This window comes from Citrus sinensis, chromosome 1 (genome assembly GCF_022201045.2).
Source record: "Citrus sinensis cultivar Valencia sweet orange chromosome 1, DVS_A1.0, whole genome shotgun sequence".
NCBI lineage: Eukaryota > Viridiplantae > Streptophyta > Magnoliopsida > Sapindales > Rutaceae > Citrus > Citrus sinensis.
In genome coordinates this window covers 1,470,655-1,493,457 of record NC_068556.1, presented here as the reverse complement: position 1 = coordinate 1,493,457, position 22,803 = coordinate 1,470,655, and the positions used below count along the sequence as shown (strand labels likewise).

The 22,803-nt window shown below is 34.6% G+C and overlaps 4 protein-coding genes across 7 annotated transcripts; all 4 read right to left on the bottom strand.

The window, feature by feature from the left end:
* Positions 1–334: 334 nt before the first annotated feature.
* Positions 335–3,379, bottom strand: LOC102611101 (uncharacterized). The gene is made up of 8 exons (XM_006483352.4): positions 3,211–3,379; positions 2,680–2,764; positions 2,516–2,584; positions 2,193–2,305; positions 1,704–1,815; positions 1,491–1,634; positions 807–981; positions 335–626 (listed from the first exon to the last, which is right to left on the bottom strand). Exons 1-8 carry the CDS (start codon positions 3,260–3,262, stop codon positions 501–503), a joined length of 876 nt encoding a protein of 291 aa, XP_006483415.1. The 5' UTR covers positions 3,263–3,379; the 3' UTR covers positions 335–500.
* A 1,471-nt stretch (positions 3,380–4,850) lies between these two features.
* On the bottom strand, positions 4,851–8,840 carry LOC102611694 (hypothetical protein). 2 transcript variants are annotated; one of them, XM_015531833.3, is made up of 4 exons: positions 6,508–8,840; positions 6,188–6,417; positions 5,432–5,516; positions 4,851–5,061 (listed from the first exon to the last, which is right to left on the bottom strand). In XM_015531833.3, exons 1-2 carry the CDS (start codon positions 8,519–8,521, stop codon positions 6,269–6,271), a joined length of 2,163 nt encoding a protein of 720 aa, XP_015387319.1. In that variant the 5' UTR covers positions 8,522–8,840; the 3' UTR covers positions 4,851–5,061; positions 5,432–5,516; positions 6,188–6,268. The 2 variants fall into 2 exon arrangements, with proteins under 2 accessions (XP_015387319.1, XP_006483417.1); XM_006483354.4 differs by lacking the exon at positions 4,851–5,061 and having other exon boundaries at positions 5,077–5,516.
* A 1,353-nt stretch (positions 8,841–10,193) lies between these two features.
* Positions 10,194–18,436, bottom strand: LOC102612385 (topless-related protein 1-like). The gene is made up of 26 exons (XM_006483357.4): positions 18,203–18,436; positions 17,233–17,343; positions 16,968–17,147; positions 16,731–16,844; positions 16,446–16,607; positions 16,107–16,236; positions 15,896–16,004; positions 15,743–15,816; positions 15,445–15,652; positions 15,230–15,339; positions 15,071–15,140; positions 14,915–14,988; positions 14,730–14,825; positions 14,385–14,480; positions 14,149–14,276; positions 13,812–14,052; positions 13,525–13,662; positions 13,388–13,450; positions 13,089–13,223; positions 12,432–12,542; positions 12,160–12,342; positions 11,473–11,601; positions 11,291–11,386; positions 10,973–11,161; positions 10,700–10,863; positions 10,194–10,556 (listed from the first exon to the last, which is right to left on the bottom strand). The coding sequence occupies exons 2-26, from the start codon at positions 17,310–17,312 to the stop codon at positions 10,358–10,360; spliced, it is 3,279 nt and encodes a 1,092-aa protein (XP_006483420.1). The 5' UTR covers positions 17,313–17,343; positions 18,203–18,436; the 3' UTR covers positions 10,194–10,357.
* Positions 18,437–20,072: 1,636 nt separating this feature from the next.
* On the bottom strand, positions 20,073–22,097 carry LOC102612687 (protein TOPLESS-RELATED PROTEIN 2-like). 3 transcript variants are annotated; one of them, XM_025101390.2, is made up of 4 exons: positions 21,644–22,097; positions 21,237–21,416; positions 20,995–21,108; positions 20,073–20,432 (listed from the first exon to the last, which is right to left on the bottom strand). In XM_025101390.2, exons 1-4 carry the CDS (start codon positions 21,814–21,816, stop codon positions 20,210–20,212), a joined length of 690 nt encoding a protein of 229 aa, XP_024957158.2. In that variant the 5' UTR covers positions 21,817–22,097; the 3' UTR covers positions 20,073–20,209. The 3 variants fall into 3 exon arrangements, with proteins under 3 accessions (XP_024957158.2, XP_052297259.1, XP_052297255.1); XM_052441299.1 differs by having other exon boundaries at positions 21,237–21,567; positions 21,678–22,096; XM_052441295.1 differs by having other exon boundaries at positions 21,237–21,567; positions 21,655–21,755.
* Between the last annotated feature and the right edge of the window lie 706 nt (positions 22,098–22,803).

Genomic DNA, 22,803 nt, shown 5'->3' with positions numbered 1-22,803 from the left:
CAATCCACAATAGTGGCGACGTATGTGTAACACCCTGCCCAGTCTCCTTAGAAGACTTGAATCCGCGATGCAACATGAAATAATGGGCTTAGTTCTTTGCCCTTGAGGACCAAAACAGGTTTCGTGTCTTTTTTTATAGAGGAATTATAATCCAAATCTTAATACAGACACTAGATATGCTTTCCCGTCAACAACGAGAATATCCCATTGTTGAAGAGACGTCATGGCCACTCCTCTCCAGGCCACAAATATTAGAGCTGTGCACCACTATCACGCAGTCACCTAATGTGAGCTATGATAAAAAGAACCCTTATCGTCAGATGAAGAATAAAAATAGGATGGCATGATTGTTGCAACTTCCATTATTGGTGTAAACGTACAAATAATCCACAGTGTGATGTGATATGATTCCAGCAATTGCAGGTCAAACGGGACATTCAATTCACAGTACACAATTTGTTTCCCACACCAGTAAATCCAGCATAATATTTCTCACAGCTTCAAGCATCCACCTTAGCTGCTGCAGATGCATAACTTACACTACTATCTCTCTTCGTTTTGCATTGGCTTGATTGTTCATATCGAAGAAATTTGATTTTTATCTTTGTGGAGCAGTTCCCCAACATCTGAGAAAATGAAATGTAATTCAGTTAAACACAAGCAAAATGCATTTGACCAACTAGTTGTGAAATATCATGAATGGGTCTGTTAAATGTGACAATAGGAGCTAGATGGATATTTGCGTAAGTAGAAAAGATTCCACGTCAAGCCCTAATCAAATCTTCTAAACAATTTGAGGCACTCACATGGAGAAAAACACTAATTGGATGCCGACCACAAATTGTGTTGTCATACTCCAATAAATACTTTTTGAATGCGTCAGGATCTCCAGTTTCTATTATATCCATGCCCATTTTGTCCAAGGCTTCAATAGATTTGTGAATGACTCCATGTTTCTTGTCATAGTGCATGTAATTGAACCTGACACCAAAGACACAACTCGAAATATGTGAAACAGGCTGAATGAACAATTGATGCATACATTCTGTAAGCAATTTGTCAGGAGGCCAAGTATCAGTTAAGTATATCAGACCACTTCTAAGATACCTAGAGGATAGAGAGAGCAGAATAACTAATACATCATGCCAGTCTGGTATAGTCTAACATTTTACAAAAGTCCTTTAAAGTAAATATACAGACAAATATAGGCTGCATGATCACATTAAGTCTCAGACAGGCTATGGAAAGCATTGTTATAGGCAATCTCGTTGTCGGTTCCGGTTTACAAAAAGTTTCCCATAATTTATATATTTTTATAAATATTTTACATGAGGGTGCAAGGTGCATGTCTCCGGGTATAATAAAAGAGAAAAACAGCCATTAGATTCAAAGACATGGATTATAATTAGGACATCCAAAAAGCAAAAGCAAATAAAATAATGTCAAGTTAAAAACAGAAAACAAATTTTAAGCATTTCAGTGGAACATACCGAGAACCCCAGTGACAAAAATCTGAGGACACGGAGAAGAAATTGCTGGGATCATCTACATACTTGGCAAACAACCTTCCATACATTGCTTCATTTTCAGCATTGACAGCACCGACAAGAATGGGCACAATTTTTATCGGGTGCCTATATCAGTATCATTTACGTTAATACCAAAATAAGATGACAAAAGATAAACTGTAAAATAAAACTTACCCCTCAAATACTTTTGCAAGGTATGGCAAGTGCATTTCCATGCTATGTTCAGCCTCATCTACGCAAATATCCATCAATTCAAATTTTCCTGTAGCTTTTAGCTCCTCGATGACTGATGATTGCAAACATAAGTATCTCTCCATTTTAGTTCAAAAGACTTAACTAGAAAGTACAAATGATAGATAGAAAGCTAAAACAACACAAAACCTTTTTCTTCTCCAGAAAGAACCATTCCAGAAAGAAAATGTATATTCATAAACAAGAACAATCACACACTGTATGCAAAAAAACCTAATGTGGTGCTAACATAAGTAGACCAAGTTCACTATACTAACCCACATGCAACCCTCTATCATACAGAAAGAAAGCAACAGAAAAAAAAAGGAAAAATCAAGCAGCATCTGCAGATAACATAAGCTAACATTTACATTAGAATTCCAGAAGATTAAAAAGAATGAAAGATCACCCAAAAAAAAAAAAATGGAATACCTTCCAAATCAAGAGGTAGATCCCCTATGGGAGTCTTGTAAACTGTTGCTGTCGAAAGAGCACACTTAGGAGTGTAATAATGGTGAGATGGACCAAGAAGGAATACCCGAGAACTGAAATATTACAACTTTGCACATATTAGCAACAAAGTGAGCAGCTAAAATAATTGATCGTTTTGCAAATAGAAGGTGAACTGACAGACAAGTATTTGAGCATGATCATCTTCATATTAGGATATGTAACCAATGACGATTAGTCAAAACCAAACTTTTGTCAAACAACAGTCAACAGCAGGTGGGAAAATGAACCATAAAAAAACTCACATGCTAGTTGGGTCTATGTTTCCAAATGCGTAGGCAGCAGCACGACCTGAATACGAATAACCTGCATGCCTGCAGTCCCAATTCCAGCAAAAGAAGACAGAAAAGGTTAGAGCATTCTACATTGACGCATAAGAGAAACAGAATAAGGGTTCATAGTAACTTACGGAGCAATCACGCCCCTCACCTCCGGAGATTTAGGCAGCCCAGCTTCTCTGAGCCAGCCATCCAGCTCTTCTGCTAATCTTTTAGCTGACAAAAGGGATAGAAAATCAAAACATAACTATTTACAGAGGACATTTAGGTATGTTTCAGATTGAATTGCTCGAAACACTTTTGCTAGCAGGTACTTCTGAAAATTTAGCAAAAGTAGAACATTCACAAACAAGCCCTAGCTAAGCAAATATAAAGATTAAAATAAAATTAAAAAAAAAATCAACTGTAAGCAGCCAAATTTGGATAAATTTCACAATCACATCCTACTATTCCTAAAAATAAAATGTAATAAAATATTTATTTCTTTATTGAAGGGGGGAAAAAGGCTACCTTTCGTCAGTTACCGGAGCAAGTGTTACTTATAAACTACAATTCCTCAACAATACGTAAATAAAATCATAGCGTCTCCTCGAAATCAAACAGAGTCTAAAGATAGAAAATAAATTGTTTGGAAATTAAAGTACTGCGTTATGAAGACTTACAATTGTCGGTGTACCAAGAGCCTGCATGTGATGCTCTTCTGATTTTCTCCATTTCGAGAAATTACGAACCCTTAATTTGAAATTTGGGAATCAATTAATATTTGATTTTTTGAGACGGAGAGTTGAGTGTTGTTCACTCACTGTGTCTGCCTATTTATAATAATTAATTAATTAATTAATATCAGCAGAAGTGCTCACTTTGATTCAGCTTCAAAGTACAGTAACTCGGAGAAAGGGATTTCGTGCACTCGGGTGTACATTGCCCTCTGTGCATATGGTCTGGCTCTCTGCATATGCTGCCACGTTGCCGCCTCTCTCAGTAATAAAATAGTTTGTTTCCCAATGGGTGAGCCAGGGTCCAGAAAGTTGAGGGCCGGTGTTAGAGCGCCACCGCCAATTACTTAAGTTGGTGTAGGGATAGATAGGAGAATTTAACCTTTTTTTTTTCTTTTTTTTTTCGTTTGGGAAAAAAACACACTCCAGTAAGTTCATTAATTTTTTTTTTCGGAATTTTTTTTTGTTATAAGACATAAATATATGGAATTTGAAATTTTATTAATATTAGATTGTTTATTTTTATTTTTTTTAACTTACTAACTTGTGTTTGATTTTCAAATATTTATATTTGAATAAAATAAGGAAATTTTTATAAATTTTATTTGAATGAAAAAATGTAATATTTCTACTCAAATATACTTTTTTTAATTAAACTATAAAACTTTTTTATTTATTTAAAATGATATAAATGTCAAATAACTATGTTTAATATATTTTTTATTTATAAAAATACGCAAGATATCACTTATATTCAAATATTAAAAAAATAAAAATATTATCTAAACATTTGTATTCAAACTCATTTATACTTCTAAAAAATTCGGATATATTTCGATTTCAAACTAAAAAAAAAAAAAACCTATATCCTTGCAAAATTAAAAATGTTGTTAAGAAAAAAAATCGTTAATGACTGTACAACATTAAATGCAAGTATGGGGTAATACCTTTTAGAATAATTACTATTAAGTATACTGTAGAAATAATCATTGTGAAAAGAATTAATTAAAAGAAGTTGTCATATACTCATATGTATTTAGTAACTCTAGCTGTTAAACTGTTATAAAAATATAAATGATTAAATTTGACATAATGCTAAATAAATTTTATTTACATAATTTTTTATTATAAATATACATATCATAATTGATAACTAAAATAAATATTTTATATTATTAGTTTTATTTTTATATTGTTATCTCAATATAATTGGTGGTGGTAGTAGTAGTAATAATAATAATAATATATTTAAAGTTAATGATTTTATTTTTTAATTAATAAGGATAATTTTATATTTTTATAATATGTACGAAGATATCAATGAATTTGTATTAAGTATAGAACTGATTCTCAAAATCACATTTTAAAAAGTCACTCCTTCCATACTTTTTAATTTGCTGTAAACTAGAATTATCTTACCAAAAATAATTTTTAAAAAATTTATCAAACACTAAAATTAATTTTTAATTTTTAAAAATCATTTTTGACCCTTAAAAAACAACTTCAAATAGAGCCTAACACTATTTAATTGAATGTTAGACACTTTCTTCATACACACGTACATACGTACATTATATATATATATATATTTGAATTTAAGCACTTTTTCACTTTATTCTTAAGGTCAACGGTTGAATTTCTCTTCTGTATAGGGGGTTGATAATCTAATTTACGATCTTACATTCTTACTGTCATACAGTGAATAAAAAATTGTATGAAGGCATGCGTACGCTACATCAATTGCAATTTGTAGCATTATTCTTGAATTTGTTGTTGAAGATACAGATTCAAGCCTAACTGCGAAATACCGAGTAAAAAACACGAATCAATTTACAAAATAAAAACAAATCAAACTATAAATAAAATTTCCAAGCCTTTACAATCCAAGATGTCCCATTGAACTATTAAATAAAGAATAGACTACACTGTTTCTGTTTCGTGCCGTGCAGAACTTGAAGCAGAACCCAACAAAGTGAATTGTTACAACTACGCAAAAGCCGACACAATCTATATCATAAATAACGAACAAATCAAATCATGTATGCCTACTAACTTCAAACTGTGAACCACCACAATTTCTCTATGAAAGAATTTGCCCCCAAAAAAAAAAAATATTGGGGATAAAAAATTATATGTAAATGGCCTTTTAGCCAACACACAAACTCACTTCAATCAAAACCTGACACTTTCGCTCGTTGCTCCCGAACACCGAGCTGGAAAACATACCCCATATAGAGGAAAAAAACGAACACCTGGAAAACATTACACTTGAGTCAAATGTAATTGAATCACAAAACCAGAAAGTGATTGTGAATAGAGAATTAAATTTAGTGAAGGAGGAAAAAAAAAGGGAAGAAAGAGCAACTCAAAAGAGCATTCCATGTAGCAACTAAACACAAATAATAACGCTAATGTTGAATCATAAATCAATCAATTTCCTAAAATGCAGTAATAAGCAACTTGTTAATATATTTGATTATTCACGTTCCGACAAAATCATGATTTCTTCAAGAAGAGGAATACAAACCAAAGGAAACAAATATACATGTATTATCAAGCTTTACAGTTAGGGCCGGCCATTTTTCCTGCAAAGTCGTAAGCTATCGTCAATTCAACCAACAATTTGTTCCCCCCAGAACATGCAAAGGCCAAAGGCCAACAAGAATTTGATCCAAAATAATTATGCTTATGCAATGAATTTATGTTGGAACACTAAAAAAATCCATTCCACAGTTGCTTCACATTTGGACGAAGAATAAGCTTTTAAAACCTTAACCCCAGAATAATATCCGAAGACCTTGAAGTTCAAGCACAGAGATTTTGCTCACCTAAGCTTTTAAATAATAATAATAGTAACAGTAGCAGCAGCAGAAGTAGTTGGGCAAGAAATCACATAATACGGTAATGTAATAATAGAAATTACCTATTTTAAACACGAGCTCTTGAAATATGAACCAAAGAAAAGAGAAGTATTTCTTCAATGCCCTTAACCATCAACGTAATTTCAAAGATTCTCCAAGATATGATAAAGTTTTGGAACCCGCCGACGGAACAATGGTTCTAGGCGGAAAGATGGAACACCAATCTGCCACCTCTTAGCATCATACATCTCATTCCACGCCTGTACTATCTCGTCAATTTTAAAGCCAAAACCTGCACATTTTGCATAGTGAAATATATTTCTTGAGGATGAATCTAAGAAAATTTCAATAAGCATCATGTATGCAGAAACATTTATAGTACCTTCCAGTGCAGTTTCATTTGAACAATGATTCTTTATCATGACAGCTATATCTGTCGGTGAAGCCCCAGCAAGTTCAAACTTCTCAACCGCAACTTCCAAACATTCCTCCCAAGTAGGTAGCTCTAGCTTATACTCAACGACTGACCGCTCATACAATAAGGTACCCCACAAGAGATATATCTGTGAACTCATGTTTGCAGCCTGCTCTGCAGATTCTTCTGGAGATGTGTCTTTAAACAACCCATCTAACCCCATTTTTTGCAACTGAGCTTTGTATTTATCATATTTGGAAAGACCATTCAGACGCTGCTCCTCCATCTCCTCCCACATCTGCACGCCCTTCTCCATGCTATCCTCGGCTTTGTTATAAAGCTCCAGGACCTCCTCAGCAGGCCCGCTCTCTAAATCAATCTTGTTCCCAATTGCATAGTACCAACAAAGCTTTGCTTGCTCGAACTGTTGTTGCCCAAGTGCAAGAAGACCTTCATAGAAATCTTGTTTGATCTTCAGGGCTTCTTGATATCTCATTCCTGCCATAGCATACTCTTTCTTAGCCCACTCATGCGCAACCGTAACCTGGGCAAGAATGGATTCTCGCAAACCATCTTCTGGGAAGAAGATTCGCTTCCTCGCCCTGGACAAGTGAATATTTCCCCAGTTGAACACTGCCAGAGCCGCCATCTCTTGGAAGTTATCTGCAGCCATTTCAAAAAGTTCCTGGGCTTCTTCACTAGTTACTGTATCCTCCATTGCCTCAGAGTATAACTTCATCCCAAGTTCATGAAGATTTAAGAAGGAATCAGAATCAAATCCCACATGATTTTTAAACAATTGGGCAAACTCAATGATCCAATCTTCAATACAGGTTGGTTGCGGTTCAATTTCTACAACTTTCCCCACCTTTCCATTCTCAACAATATTCCTCGGTTCCTCTTCAAGCTTATGCTTCTCATCCTGACTGCCAATTCCATCATAAGCTGGTTCCTGATCAGGACTAACTTCAGCAATATACAATCTAAGGAAGCTCTGTGAATTGAACAGCATTTCAACAAACCTCAGCTCGTCTGTTGTAGTGATTGTAACCAAATCACCCTCCTGATCCTTATACTTCACAAGAACACCCTTTAAGCTTGGAAACCTATCCCGAACAATATCCCTCACCAGCCTAATACTACAATTGACTGGCAACTGTGCCCACCTTATGTCGTCCCCAAACACCAACTTCACTGTCTTTGTAACCACTTTTTCTTCCTCATTAACAACGTCTGTAACCTCTTTCTCTTCCTCAACAATCTTAGTAACCACTTCTTTATCCTTAACATCACTCACGTTCTCCTCCAGAACAACCTCATCTTCTGCTTTCTTCTCTTCCTCTTTACCATTCTTTTTCTTCTTTTTAACTTTCTCTTTCACCAGTTTCCGAAAACGCAGCGCACCATGTGCCTCGCCACTACTATCCAAACCAAATTCTTTCATTTTTTCATCAATATCAATCCCCTTCTCAATCATACTCTGTTTCACACTCTCTAAAACCTCTAAAGCTGATGAATTATTTGGTTCCATGCTCAACACATTATTAACATCCCTAAATGCAAAATCCAATCGATTCAAAGCTTTATAACATTGAGCTCTCTTCAACAAAGCTTTGCTATATTTAGAAGACACTTCTAAAGCCAAATTGCACTCATTAATTGCTCGCGGGAATTCGCCAAGCCCCATTTGCATATAACAACCAGCCATATTACTTCTCAAATAAGCAACATCTATGTGATTCTTAGGCAATAGCTTAAGGGCTTTTTCGTACTTTAACATAGCACCTTCATGGTCACGTTTTTGAAAAAGTTTGTTACCTTCTTCTTTAAGCTCTTGCGACATGCTTATGAACATCGCCGTGTCTTCATCAAACGCCTTTGAGCTTCCTCGATCGGATGTGGTTTTGATTGATTGCTTACCTTTCGTGTCACCCGCCGCGGCCCCTTGGATATTCTTCTTCTTCCCAGTTGGTTTTCCCATGACCGATAATTAATTCAAATCTCCCGCTTAATTTTGATTCTCAACGAAAATTAAAAAAAAACACAAAAAAATTACTTTTATTCTGCGAGAGGATTAAGGAGAGAGAATGTGAAATGGGATTCTGTAACAGAGGAGAAATGTCAAGGACAGACAGACATTTCTGGTTTGCTGCGCATTCTAGGGTTTCGTTTTTCGGTCTTCTCAAATTTTGGTCAACGATTCGAGCGAAATGGTAAGCACCACTTTCGGGGCGATGCGCGTGCAAGAACGCGCGCTCTGATGTTGATGGCGGTCGGCTGCCTGGCGGGGAGGGGAACCTCTCTGGCCCATAACAAAAATCGCAATTTTTATTTTTTATTTTTTATCCCAGCTCCGAAAGTTTATCCCTTTTTCACGTTATATTTTTTTAATGGGCCACCTGGGCAGGGCATTTTTTTTTTTCACTTTTACTTTTGCTGAGACCTTTTCAATGACTTGAGGGGGTAATTTTAAAAAATCTCCCCTGAAGTTTGGATTTGTTGTAAGTAGATGGCGAGAATTTATTTATTTGTAAAAAATCTCCTACCATCAGTTAGCTTTAATATTGACCGTTAGTTAACTGTGTAAAGATAATATTACCCTTAACAACAGTTTGTAGACGGAAATAACTAAAAAAAATTTAAAATTATTGGCGCGAAAAGCACAAATCCTATTTTTTTGACAATTTTATCCTTGTCAATTCCAAAGATTTACAATATCATAAATAAAGATTATAACTATTTCATTTTCAAGTTTTTAATTTTATCTTTTTTGTAGGAACTTTAAGAAAATATCAATAATTTAAAGAGGATTTTTTAAATTTTTAATTTTATCTAGGAACTTTAAGAAAATATCAATAATTTCAAGATGGTAAAATAGCCAACAATTTTAATTTTTTTTTTAGTTATTTCCGTCTACAAACTGTTGTTAGGGGTAATATTGTCTTTGCACAGTCAACTAACGGTCAATGTTAAAGTTAACTGACAGTATGGATTTTTTTACAAATAAACAAATTCTCGTCATCTACTTGCAACAAACTCAAACCTCAGAGGAGGTTTTTAAAAATTACCCTTTGAGCAGGGGGAGTGTGGACTGTGGAGGGTGAATTCATTTATTAATAGGATCCCACTACTTTATAATTAATGTCACATGAACACTGAGAGAAACCTATTTATATACTGTTTATGAGTGAGGGATGTACCATATATTGATTATAAGATAGTGTTTGCCTTATTAATATGTAAGTTTGTTCCAACAAGAATGGACACCGTCTAAATTATATTATGATATGATTTTATATTAAACCTGGAGATGTTATCAGATACTCAAAAAGTAGTTTAATTGATTTTCCATTTGAGTCACTACTTACAGTTTGGTGGTTAATTTAAGTTACCTCATAACTTCCAACCGGGATTAATAATCACTTTTTTTTTTCTCCTTTTATTTTCTTCTTGCTTCCCTTGAATTTACAAAATGAGACAATGGCGAAAGACAGGACGTTGTATTGAATTGACTACTTTATGGAGCAACTTGCCAACACAAAACACTTGTACCCAGAATCAGCATAAGCATATTAGAATAATTATCAGCATCTTCATATTTTAGTTTATACTATTTCAGTGACGGCCAAAAGAAATGGAAGGCAACGCAGACACATTCCAAATAAAAAAATATACATATCACATCAAAATATTGAATACTGCAGTATTCTGTTTTTTTTTATTGGGGGATCATACTCACCAGTTAAGTTTAGGTCTATGCCTTTAGCATTCACTTTATACACATACGCGGCTCAAGCCTAGTTTATTGCTTTGGTATTCAACCATCCATAGCCCTGTCACCTTCAGATGTAGAGGTAGGTTGATCACCGACAATTTCATCTGGTGGCAGCACGGCCCATGTATCACCAGGTTCATTAGGTTCAATGACGTAGACTTCTCCATTCGTTAGTCCCACTGCAAACTGAGTTGGTTTCAGTGGATGTGCAGCTATTGCATGCGGGTATACATGGAGACAGCTGCAGTAACAGAAACACAAGATTTTGTCATGGCTAAACACCAACATATAGGATCAATTGAATGATCCAATATTGCAGAAATGTATTTTCAAATGGAATAATAATCAGACAATACAATCAATTTTACTGCACAAAGCGAGTACCTAGTAGTAGGACGAAGGTATGCAGTGGATAATATCCGGCACTGTACTTCAAGATTTGAAGCTTCATGTATGGACAATGTTCCATCCACAAAGCTGGTGAACACCATCCGACAATCGCATGAGAATGTTGCTTGGGAGATAGGAACAGAACTTATTGGAAACCACTGTGAGCAGAAAACAGAACATGTTTCTAGTTATGAGCATGAAAGAGCCTGCAACCAAGACCATTCCCACTCATACAAAAACAACATAGAGAAGAAGTGCACAACAAACCTGCTTCAGACAAGTTAGTTCCTCCGCTTCATATATTGCTAGATGAGTTTCATGTACAAGAAGGAAGCGTGTCTGGTCCTTATGAAACTGGATGTGTGTTTCAGATGGTGCTAGTGTCATCACCCCATCAGGAGTCTGCAAGGATCTGCACGTCTGTATTCCCCATCCATCAACATCCCACACAAAAATCTGCAGAAGAAAATGAAAACATGAGTGGTAATGAAACTTTCAATCACCAATGGATATACAAAAAATGTCATGCATATGATGTCTAATTGCCGTCGAGTGTATGCATGCTAGGGAATATCGAACACTAACCTGAGCATCACCTCCAGAAGAAACAAGTATATTCAGAGCATCAGAGAAGACAAGGCCAGTGACTCTTTTAGAATGCCCCTCAAGCTTGCTTATGACCTGCGTCAGTAAATTTAATGAGAAACATTAACTACGATTCTCGAAATGTAGGCTTGAAGTGTGCAAAATTTAGGGGGAAGAGATACCTCAGAAGACCGGGCATTATATATTAGAATTGTGGAATCGTCCATGCCAATGGCAATTACATTGTTGTCATGGGGGTTGAATGCAAGACTTGTTGCTGTTGGTGATGGAGGCATAATGGTCAAAATTGTCTATGCACAGCCACCGAAGTTGGAGAACAGTCAGTTGGATCCAAACGTAATTGTAAACAATGACACAGAAGAACCTTGATTTTGGATTTTAGATTTTCTCAGGGTACTAGAATATAAGATTTTCTATTTCACTGAAACAGACAAGTGGAAAGTAAGCAAACCACCTGCTTCAAGCATTTTTACAAGCTATGGAAGGAAAGAGAAATCAAGAATTATCTTGCATGATAGTAGTAATGCAAGTTTTCAACTTCAAAGCAAACACATGTTTTTATCTTATTCATACTTAGAAAAAGAAAACTGAGATTGTGATAATAGTTTGGCATGATTATTCGATCGTAGATAAAGAAAATCATCCATGGTTAATAGTGTGTGATTGGACATAACAAAATTTTGAACGGTGGTTGTCGTTCACTAAGAAAAAGAAAGTTCAGATTATGATAATAGCTTGGCATGATTATTCGATCGTGGATAAAGAAAATCATCCGAAGTTAACCAGGTATGATTCAACATTACAAAATTTTGAACAGTGGTTGTAATTCACATATTTCTTGAGCTTACCTTAAATGTCATCACAATGTACAGGGAAATCACCCCTCCCGAAGCTGAAAAGAGATACGCATCATTCTTGGACAAAGCAAAACAAGGCACAGCCTCTTGAGAATTGCTATCTGTAGTGTCATTCACCATAAACTGTGGGCCGTGCCTTGGTTGATACAAGCGAGGAGGAACCTTGGTAGTTGCCTATAATTAACATATCATGCTGACGATAATACGAACCATATGAAATTCAAAATGATAAAAGGAACAACTATTGATCGACTCCTTTTCACCTCAGTGCTCAAAGTCAGGTCATTCCTTGGCCATCTCCACATTAGATGAACGCCATTTGATGCTAATGCAAAAATGGCTTGACCTCCATTGTTGTAGGTTAGTCTTGATATCTGCAGTTGCAAGAAGGAAAACTATGAGAAACTTTTATTTCATTTCCTTCAACTTGAAACCCAATTATTGATATGTTTTAGGTGGTTTTGTATCCTTGAGCCTTTGCTACTTAAAGTTCCTCTGACATTTGTGGGTTTGATAATGTAATCATTCTTTACAAATTTAGAAGTTCGGAAGAAAAGTTAACTAGAAATAAGGTTCTACTCATGGATAGCTGATTAGAGGAACATAGAACAGTTGAATCAACTATAAAGAATCTCTGTGATTAGAACAGTGACAAGTGTATTTGTATACTAGCAAGCAACAGGAAACTCAATCTACAAAAACTTCAAGGAAGCGTACAACAGTTGCAAAAGAAAATTTCTAATATGTCATTTACTCAGTTCTTATTTACTAGCATGTATAGCATTCAGCTTGTATTGCACCATTCTATCACATTGTAAGTGGCTCTGTTAAAATGCAGATTTATAAAGCCTGATAAATATACCACACCAGAAGATATTATAAAAATCAAAGACAATATATGAAAATTGAAGCTACATAACCTTGTTTGCTTTAACTTTAGAGGGGAGCAGCAACGACTGGCACTCTGAAGGTCTTGCAAATAAGGGCTTCTCAACCTCTGATTTGTTTTCAGCTTCAACAGAAATTTCTGGTTTCACATCCTTTGGATCCTCATTCTACAGCAGCCAATGTTATAATGAATAACTTCAGAACTAGTATCTCTAAGACATAAGTCTTACTCAGGTTTGCAAAAGATGGAAAGACTTGAGTTCCAACTGAACTCTTGCAATGTGACAGGTGAAATAGAAACATGACTCAGAAAACTGCTGAACTGACTCACCACTGAAACACTTCCATTGGCAATTCCAGCACCAGTTACAGTTGAAATAGGATTGACTGAAAGCTGCATGATATAAAATGTATCAGAATGGATGAATATTCAATGGAAAACAACAAGAGAATGCTTAATATGCTAACCTTCCTCAAATTATCAGAAAGAACTCCAGCAGCATCAACAGAATTACTTTCAGGCGTTTCCAATATCTTTATTCTGTTTTCATTTGCAATGACAGCCAACAGTGTTCCATTCTTGTTGAAGCAAATGCGTGGGTTTTCCTTTGAGACCGAAAAGATTAGAAATGCAATTTAAGGCACCATTTTATACTTATGAACTAAAACTCAATTAAAATTCCTTGTTGAACCACAGAATAGAAGAATTAACACTCATCTCATCAACAACGTATGTGCGCTAAACAACAACTTACTGGTAATCCCCCACCAGCATCAATGGTTGTCAAGAGCTGAACCTTGTTCATATCCCAAATTTTAATGACATGATCATCTCCAGCAGCCAAAATCTGGTCCTTGGCTGTATCAAAATGCACTACAGACACAGAATTATGCTGCAACTGCAACCCTTGGTAGGTTCTCTTTATAGCACCTTCACTTTCATTCCATTCAACAAGAAATGACTCTCCTTCTTTAGAAGTCCCACATGAAAAGAGCCTGAAAAAAGTTTTTAGGTATAGATTCTAATCACATACAAAATATACAAAAGATCAAAGATCAAAGTATGAAAGCCCAGTCCAAGCAATAAAAAACCTTCGGCCATTAGCACTGTAAGCCATCCTCGTGCAGCCAAGACCAGGAGCATCATAATCAACCCTAGCTCCTAAACTGTCATACAACCATGCTTTTATCTTGCCATCCACGGATATTGAGAAGATAAACTATGACACAAAACGATACATGAACTTACGTTACATTAAATATAAAAATTCCCAGAATCATGAACATCACCACAATCAGTAATGAGTATAATCAAGAGATGCCCGTACATGAATGTTTTCCTTAGCATGAGGGCAGAGAGAATAAACAGGAGCACCATGACCTTCAAAGCTATATGTTCTGGAACCAGTAACTGCATCCCACACCTTTAACACAATCAAAGAGTAAACACAATGTCACTTTCTCTATGACTTCAAAAATTATTATCCAATGTCAAAGGTAAAAGCAACCTTAATTGTCTCCTTTTCTTTAAGTAAGAAATAAAGAAAAGTAAGAGCAAACCTTGGAGTGATATATTATTACTAGACAGAGAAATGAGTAACCCAAAGGCAAACAGAATGGTCAGACACTAAAGAAAATTGCAGAACCCCTGGTAGTTGTGGAGAGAGCATAACCTTAATTGTCTTGTCATCTCCACATGTTATAACCGAAATTTGCTTACAAGGGGCCGAGAATGCAAGATCATTGACGTTACCAACGTGCGCATCAATCTAAATAGAAGGAAGAAAAAAAATCAAAATTTGCAGTTCAATAGCAAAGTAAAAAATGGTACTACTGATAGTTTGGGCATTAAAGCTACCTCCAGTTGCTGCCTAGCATCACTACCACCATGGTAAGCATATAACTGGACAATATGTTTTGAATATGCTACCCCTGTTCACAAGAAGAACATAAAAATCCAATCAAATTACTAGCTACATTTTCCACTCAACTGATCCCAATTTTTTGTACTTGCCTAATAAAGAACCATCTGGACTCCAAACGACGCGATTAACAGAAACACCTGGATCTCTAACCAGAGCAGTCTGCATATATTTACAATTGATTAAGATTTCAAGAATTCAACACCATTCTTAGCTAGATGTTACGTGGTTTTGGTGAGGAGGAGACAGACCTTGAACAACATCGAGCATGCTCCAATATCCCAAACCTTAAAATTTCTGATAAACAACTTTTGGCCAGAATTAACATCCCACAATCCTGTGTCCCCCACATTGGTTCCAACTAAGGATTACACCAGCAACATTGTTGAGCGAACAAGTTAAGAAAGAAATGTTGAATAATCACACCATAAATTGAGAAGTACTAAACAAATTTTGTATGGGGAACCTAGAAGAAGAGTATGCTGAACAGGATGAAAATCCATGCTCATTGGAGATGATGATCCCTCAATCAGTGTCTGTGCAACTGTCTTGGGAAAATCAGAGACGCTGGTTTCTCCAAAAGACTGAAACATTTCCTTCTTCAAGGAGCTCTTAGGTGAGTAATCAGGAATGTTTTTGAGACTTACACCAGGATATGTAACTGTTGATGCTTGCTACACAAACAAGTGAATAATCATGGCTACCAAAAAATAAATAAATCTCTTAATTTTGGGATGATGCAGCAAAATTTAACCTTGCTTTACCTCATTCAAAATCCTGACAGGGCTTTTCTCAGACAAAATATCAGAATCCTCTGGGCGATCCATAGTTACGGCTACTAAGATAAAAAATGATTGCAAAAGATGAGCTTAAACCATAGACCTTGAACAAAATAAAAATAACAATAACACCACCACCTTTGTTTGTTGGATCACTAAGAGACAAAGCGACAAAGGAAACAGCAGAATCAGTTAGCATAGATGAACTAAAATTCCAACTGCTAGGGGATTGTGTGGTTTGAGGAGGCTGACAATGAAAAAATGGAAAAAAAAATGTCAAACAGGTCTAAAAAATACAGAATTAACATGTTTGGACAAGAGCTGTAGCAGAACCAATAGTTAAGCTTACCAGTGCATTACTCTCACTTGACTGGCCTGAGAAATCAGTTTCTTGCAGTTGACAAACATGGTCCACAAAAAGGGTGTTTATATCAGGATTTGGCTGAGGATTTGCGCAATGCACATGCTGCCAGTTCAGGCTGTCACACAAGATTAATTCAGTTCTCTCTTAATGTCTGACTTGTATGTCTGAAATTAATGAAAACCATCCAAGATGCCGAAGCTACAGCATATAATTTAACAGAATCATGTCCGTAAAGTGGAACATTTAGCACAAATCAAGTTTTCATCCAAGCAAAATATGTGACATCAGATGTGGAGTCTGAAGACAAAAAACTGAAGTTATTACCTTTGGTTAATGAGACGTCGGAGCCTTTGTCTTTTAATGCTAGGAAATTTCAATTTGCCCTGTAAAATGGGATTTGCCTCAATTATTTGTTTGAGTTCAAGCATCATATTTTTCCTTGCAGACAATGCATCTCCGTAGTACTTTGAGAGCAACTCATGGTCCCTTTCAAACACACAAGAGAGAGCTCATCTTATGTTGTACGGTTACAAAATTGAATTAAGGAACAGCTATAAAATTGATACCTTATATATTTCTGAAATTAAGAAACCGGTATAAACTTGATACCTTATATCATCCAATGTCAAAAGCTGAGCCAGTTCTTTAAACAGCTCTTCATTACCAGGAGCAAAATCTTTTAAATCCTTCTTCAGGATATTTAAAGCCTTTGCAATGTCATGGCTGTAAAATAACCAAACATTACTTAAAAGAGAAAAAAACAAGGCTAGCAACAAAATTCTGCACAAGAATGATAATTTGAGATCTATAAAAGTGAAAAAGAAATACAAAGCAGACTAAATTTACCCGTCCAATGCCTCAAAGAAATTCTGCTTCCTGATCTCAAAGTAGATCTTAGTTGAGTACCTATTATCATCTACCTTTGTGAAACTAGAAAGATACTGCTCAACATCTTCCCATTTCCCATCAAGTATCATGTCCTCAAAAAACTTCATGTCAAAGTAAAATCTGCTTTCACGCTCAAGCCTATGCATAATCAACTAAATGAATGATTAAATCTGATATAATCAAGTTGAGAGGGCCAGATAGAGAAAGAGAGAGAGAGATGTACATGTGAGCACTTTCTGTAAAACCTTCCTCATTAAGGAACTGTAAGATTAAGAAAACAAGGTCTTTATTGAGCTTAGACATCTCCACGGTAGTCCTTTCTAGTCTCCAACACCTATAAATGAAACCAAATTTGGGAAACCGATAAACAAAATAACTTATACCTAAAACAAAAAAAACAAAAAAAAAAATGAAGCCCAATATAACTCTGAGGCTCAATTGGTCAGGCAAATCATTACTTTTTTCTTTCTCAAAAGAGTAACATAACACAGCAAAATCTAAATTTGCATTTCTCCTCTCAATTTTTTCATAAAAACTGCACTTAGTTTCTGCTGTTTTCTTCAAAATACTTAAAATATAGAAGCAACTCTGGGATATTGACAAGAAACTATAGACAAAAATCTTTTCTTTCCGTACATTTTCTCAGCAACCAAACACAACCACAAACACACACAGACACAAAATAACCACAATCAAGCAGCTCTGACAGTTGTAAATCCATTCCTCTAATTAAAACAATAATTCATGAATTTGAAACCTGAGGAAAAAATTTCACTTCCTTGTTTCCTCCATATTCTCGGCAACTAAACAAAATAAAGGGTTAGGGCTTTGATCCATCAAAAGGAATCCTAAACAAACAAACAAGAAAACGCCTCAAAACAACAAAATTAGACAGCCGTCTTCAACAACGCAAACAGAAACAAGCCACCGTCAAAGATAATCGCACAGATCAAGAAAGAATCACGAGAAAGCAGCTACACCAAGATTAGACATTTCACAAATAAAATAAAGAATTGAAAAAGTACAGAAATTCGAGCTTAAAAGATTAAAAAAAATCATAATACTTGATTTTGGCCAAGGGAGAAACCTGTACTTACAGCTTAAGTTAGCATAGATGAAACCAAAAATTATCAATAAATTTATTTCTTTCTTTTTCTTAAAAAAACATTAAAAGTAACGGAGAAAAGGCTCACCTGAAAAAGTAAACAAAGAGAGCGAGCTAACTATGATTTTTCTTTTTCTTTTTTTAATGTTTAGTGGTTGTGTTTCTCTCTTTTTATCTGAAAACTTTCACTTTCTCTCTCTGAACTCATAGAGGCTAAATGGTGGCACCGTGAGACTGAGAGAGCCGTGAAGTGGAGGGGATCGGGGCGACTGACCTATAACAGTGGCGGGGTGTACCAGATAATATCTTCTTTGCTTGTCATCTTTTGATAAGCCAGCGGGTTATAAGTCAACTGGCTTATATAAGAACATTAGCTTTAGCTGGGGCTCACCGGTGGGGTCCACTCATGCGTCTCTCTATTATTTGATTTTGAATATTTTTGGGACTCGACTAGCTTACAGAATCTGTAAGCTACAGACTGCAGCATCAGCCGTTGGATGAGCTTGGATGTGGAGTGAGAAATTAAACCATAGAAAATGGGACGGTGGGATGACGGGAGATGTTAGGTACAGAATCTGTACCATAGACAGGTCCATATTTTTTATATTTACCGTACGTTTTCCTTCTTTCTTTTTTTTTTTAGAAGTGACATTTACGTAATGGCGACTGGCGAGGGCTCCCTTACAGCAGCCGCCGTAAGATAACAAGTTCCTAAAGCTATGTTTGGGAGCTTCTATAAACTATGGAATTGGATTAAATTTTATAATTAATAAAATAATCTAATTTTAAGGTATTTTTGGTTGTTATAAACTAATAGGATAGATTAAAATATAGTCCAAAAAATTGGGATTACTAATCCTTATATTTATATGGGTTTAGATGAGATAAAATTAAATGAAGAATTTGTATTCTCTTTATCACTCTTTTATTTTTCATTTAACCCAATATTTTAATAAAAATTAAACGTAGAAGTTAATTTTATAATTTTTTAACTTGTAATTTTCTTTTTATATAGAATATCAAAATTTTATTCATTAATTTATTTAAACTAGTATTAAATATTAAATCAATATAATTTAAAATAATATTATTTTAATAGTTATTTAAGTTTATTAAATTAAATTAGCATAGTTTTGTTTAATATTGTACCAAACAAAAGATAGTATTATACATAATTCAATTTAATCCAATCTAATTTAATCCTAAAAGTTAATCCAATCCAATCTTGACTTCCAAACGTAGCCTTACGTTATTATTACCAAAAGTGGACGTAACTATCTCTAAAACCACCCACTAAAATGCAACTGTTTTCAAATTGTTGAAATTTGTATTCTCCCACAAATTGCACACGCAAGGGCTTGAACATCGTAGAGAAGATTTTAAATCTAAACGTAGAAGTTTCAAATAATTTAATAAAAATTTGAAATGTAACATATTTTTTTCTTAATACTTTCTTGTATCATATTCACGAGGTAAACACTGCACTCTTATCACTCGAAAATGAATTTGATGAGATTTACATGGTATCTGATGAGTATTTCATTCATATTATGTAATTTGATGAGTCACTTAATTGACCAGTGATAAAATAATTTTCTCATTAATAATGATATAAAAAGTAAAATTAAAGAGTAGATGTTGTTGATTGATGTCATATTATTATTATTATTTATACTTTGTATAAAATTATTGACGTGCAAGTAGAGGTTGATTGAATGAGCAGCGGCCATGCAGTGTTCAGGCTAGAGGGCCGAGCCCACTAGACCAAAAACTTATAGACAAGAAGACAAAGGGTTGTACTGCTAATTTTGCATGCAAGTTTTACTGTTTAGCCTCCTATAATTTACTATTTGTATGTTGTTTTATGCTATGGTCAATAAGGAGCCAAATCTATCTATTAATAAGGAATAGTTTAAAAAAAAAAAAAAGCAGAAATGCAAGATATCCAAATTGAATCCATCATCTTAGCAGTAAAAAAAAAACAAACAATACCTTAAGACAACAGAGGGTAAAATTTATTCTAGCTATATGGTGATGCGAAAATGTAGCAAAATTAGATATATTGAAGAAACTGTAGCCAGGGGATTGTTCCTAATTAAAGAAAGGCTATGGATTTGGCCTTGCCATTGGCAGCAGCAGAAGAAGAAGCTGCAGCTCTTGCATACATAAAGAGGCGCTGCAAGCACGAAGTGCTGGTAATTGGGAACAGCAATTTGCCACTGAACGCTGGATTTTCCTGGATGCATTGCTTTAATCCTCTCACTACATTTCTTCTTTCAGTCTTTGGGTCACCATACCTGGCAAGTGATTCGTGTTGCCTATAAAAAAAATTGCCAATGAACTCAAAATTAATGAAACCCATATATGAGTTGTATATAACTGCATTTTTTCAGTCATTAATTATAGTTGAAGTTAAAACATTATTTATTAACAAAAAAAATTCATTTTATATATACATACATACATACACACACACACACACACACACACACACACATATATATATATATATACACATATATTATTGTGGACTTGTACATAGTTCTTAGCAATTATATGTACATGCGAAAGTCTATACGAGAAAATGATTACAGAATTGGAAGAATGAGACTTTCATCTCTCATAAAATTTATTTTATCATTTGTGTTTCTTATATTTAATTTCTAAAACTTCACTTACAATGATCCATTAACAGCTGCATTTAAAAAAAAAAAAATTGACGCTACATTGTAATTATATTATGAGGTATTAAAATTTTATAATAAAAATAAAAATAAAAAACTTGAGAGATAATATATATATATATATATATACACACACACACACACACACATATACATGAGACGAAAGTGTTATTCTATACGAATATAAGATCTATACCTAAAATTCTCCAATGGCAGCAGAAGACTGGCCTCCTTGAAAACTTCTTCATTATATGTGGAGAAAGCTTTGATATCTTTCATGAGGATGTCCAAAGCCTTGACTCGTTCATGCCTATATATCAATACGAAATAATAATAATAAATATACTTATTAAACAAATGAAAGTAAGTTTGACGGGGTTAAAAAAAAAAAGGGTTGTAATAATTAAAAATCATTAACTAGAGAATTTAATTAATTACTTGTCCAAGGCTTCAAGAAATTTCTGCCTTCTAAGTTCAAAATAGGTTTTGGTTGACAGCATGTTCTCATGAACTTGAGTAAAACCAGAGAGGTATTTCTCTGCTTCATCAAGCTTCCCAGCAAGCACCATGTCCTCAAAATGTTTCATGTCGAAGAGCAAACCCGATTCACGCTCGAGGCTACACAATAAACGATGAAGAATAAATTATATATAAATCAAATAAAACGTTTAGAATTCGAACGAGATCTCAAGAGAGCTATCATATTTTTCTCTTTGAGAAATTGTAAGATGATGAACACGAGCTGCTTGTTGATGAGAGAAGACATGGCCTGAAAATCACAGATACAAAAATCTCTTAACAGAAGGCAAAAAGCAATGGCGAAAAGAATCAAGAGCAACGCGTACGGAAAGCTCACTGCACGGATCAGAATTATTGCACCTTTTGAACTGAAAATTTTCTCTTTTGGTGCAGTGCGGTAGCATTGATTTGTAGCAGTGGTGGTGGGTTTGATTCTTTTGGCTGGTGAATGGTGAAAGATACAAGTCGTGCTGCTTATAATGCACACACTATGTACCATTTATATAATTTTATTTTTACTTTAAATTTTGAAGGGACTCTACAGTCAAGGTTGGCCACTTTGTGGGGCCACTGTGTATTTCCCTCTCTCACAGGTACTAGGTATCTCTGCATCTCTTCCTATGATATCTTGTGTAGGACTTCAATCTTGGCCGCAGATCGAAGATAGCAATTCTCTGGTATGGGATTGTTTGGTACTTTGTCATTTCTATAAAATGTATAACTAACAGTGTATTAACGTCTCCGATACCTTTTCCCAAAAAAAAGAAAAAGAAAAAAAAGCCTCCGATACTATAAGAACCGTTTATTAGTCACATTGTAAAATTAAATCATTTTATTTATTTTTTAACATTATGAGAAATTGAAATAATTTTTTAAAATTATTTAAAGGCAGATTTGACGGGTTATGTGCCAAATATTGAACATCTTATTTGTGGCATAACAACCTAGGGGGAGGATTTCATTAGATCTTTGTCAATCTTTAAAAAATATTAGGACATTCATATCTATATTACACTATAACGAATTTACCTATGCATAATTCAATAAATTTCATATAAATTCGAGATCTTATTTTAAATTACGTAATTTTTTAAAATTAATGTTCTGAAAATAAATTAAAGAAATAAATTTTATAGGGAAATTTTGAGAATAATTATCATTAGTAAATATAATACTTGGTAGTAAGGTGCTGTTTGTTTTTTTAGTATGAAGTTTGAATTTAATTTTTTTTAGACATTTGTTTATTTTATGTTTTTTTTTTAACTTATCACTTATTATCAGACAATTTTATCTGAATAGAAAAAGTAGAAAAAATCCAATTTTATCTTAAGTCTGAAGTTTAAGTTAGGGGTGAGCACTATTCAGTTTGGTTCGGTTCAGGGGCTGAACCGAACTAAACTGAAACCAAATGGTTCTTGAATTTATGAACCAAATGCGAACCAAATTATAGAACCGAACCGAACCAAACCAAACCAAATTAATCTGG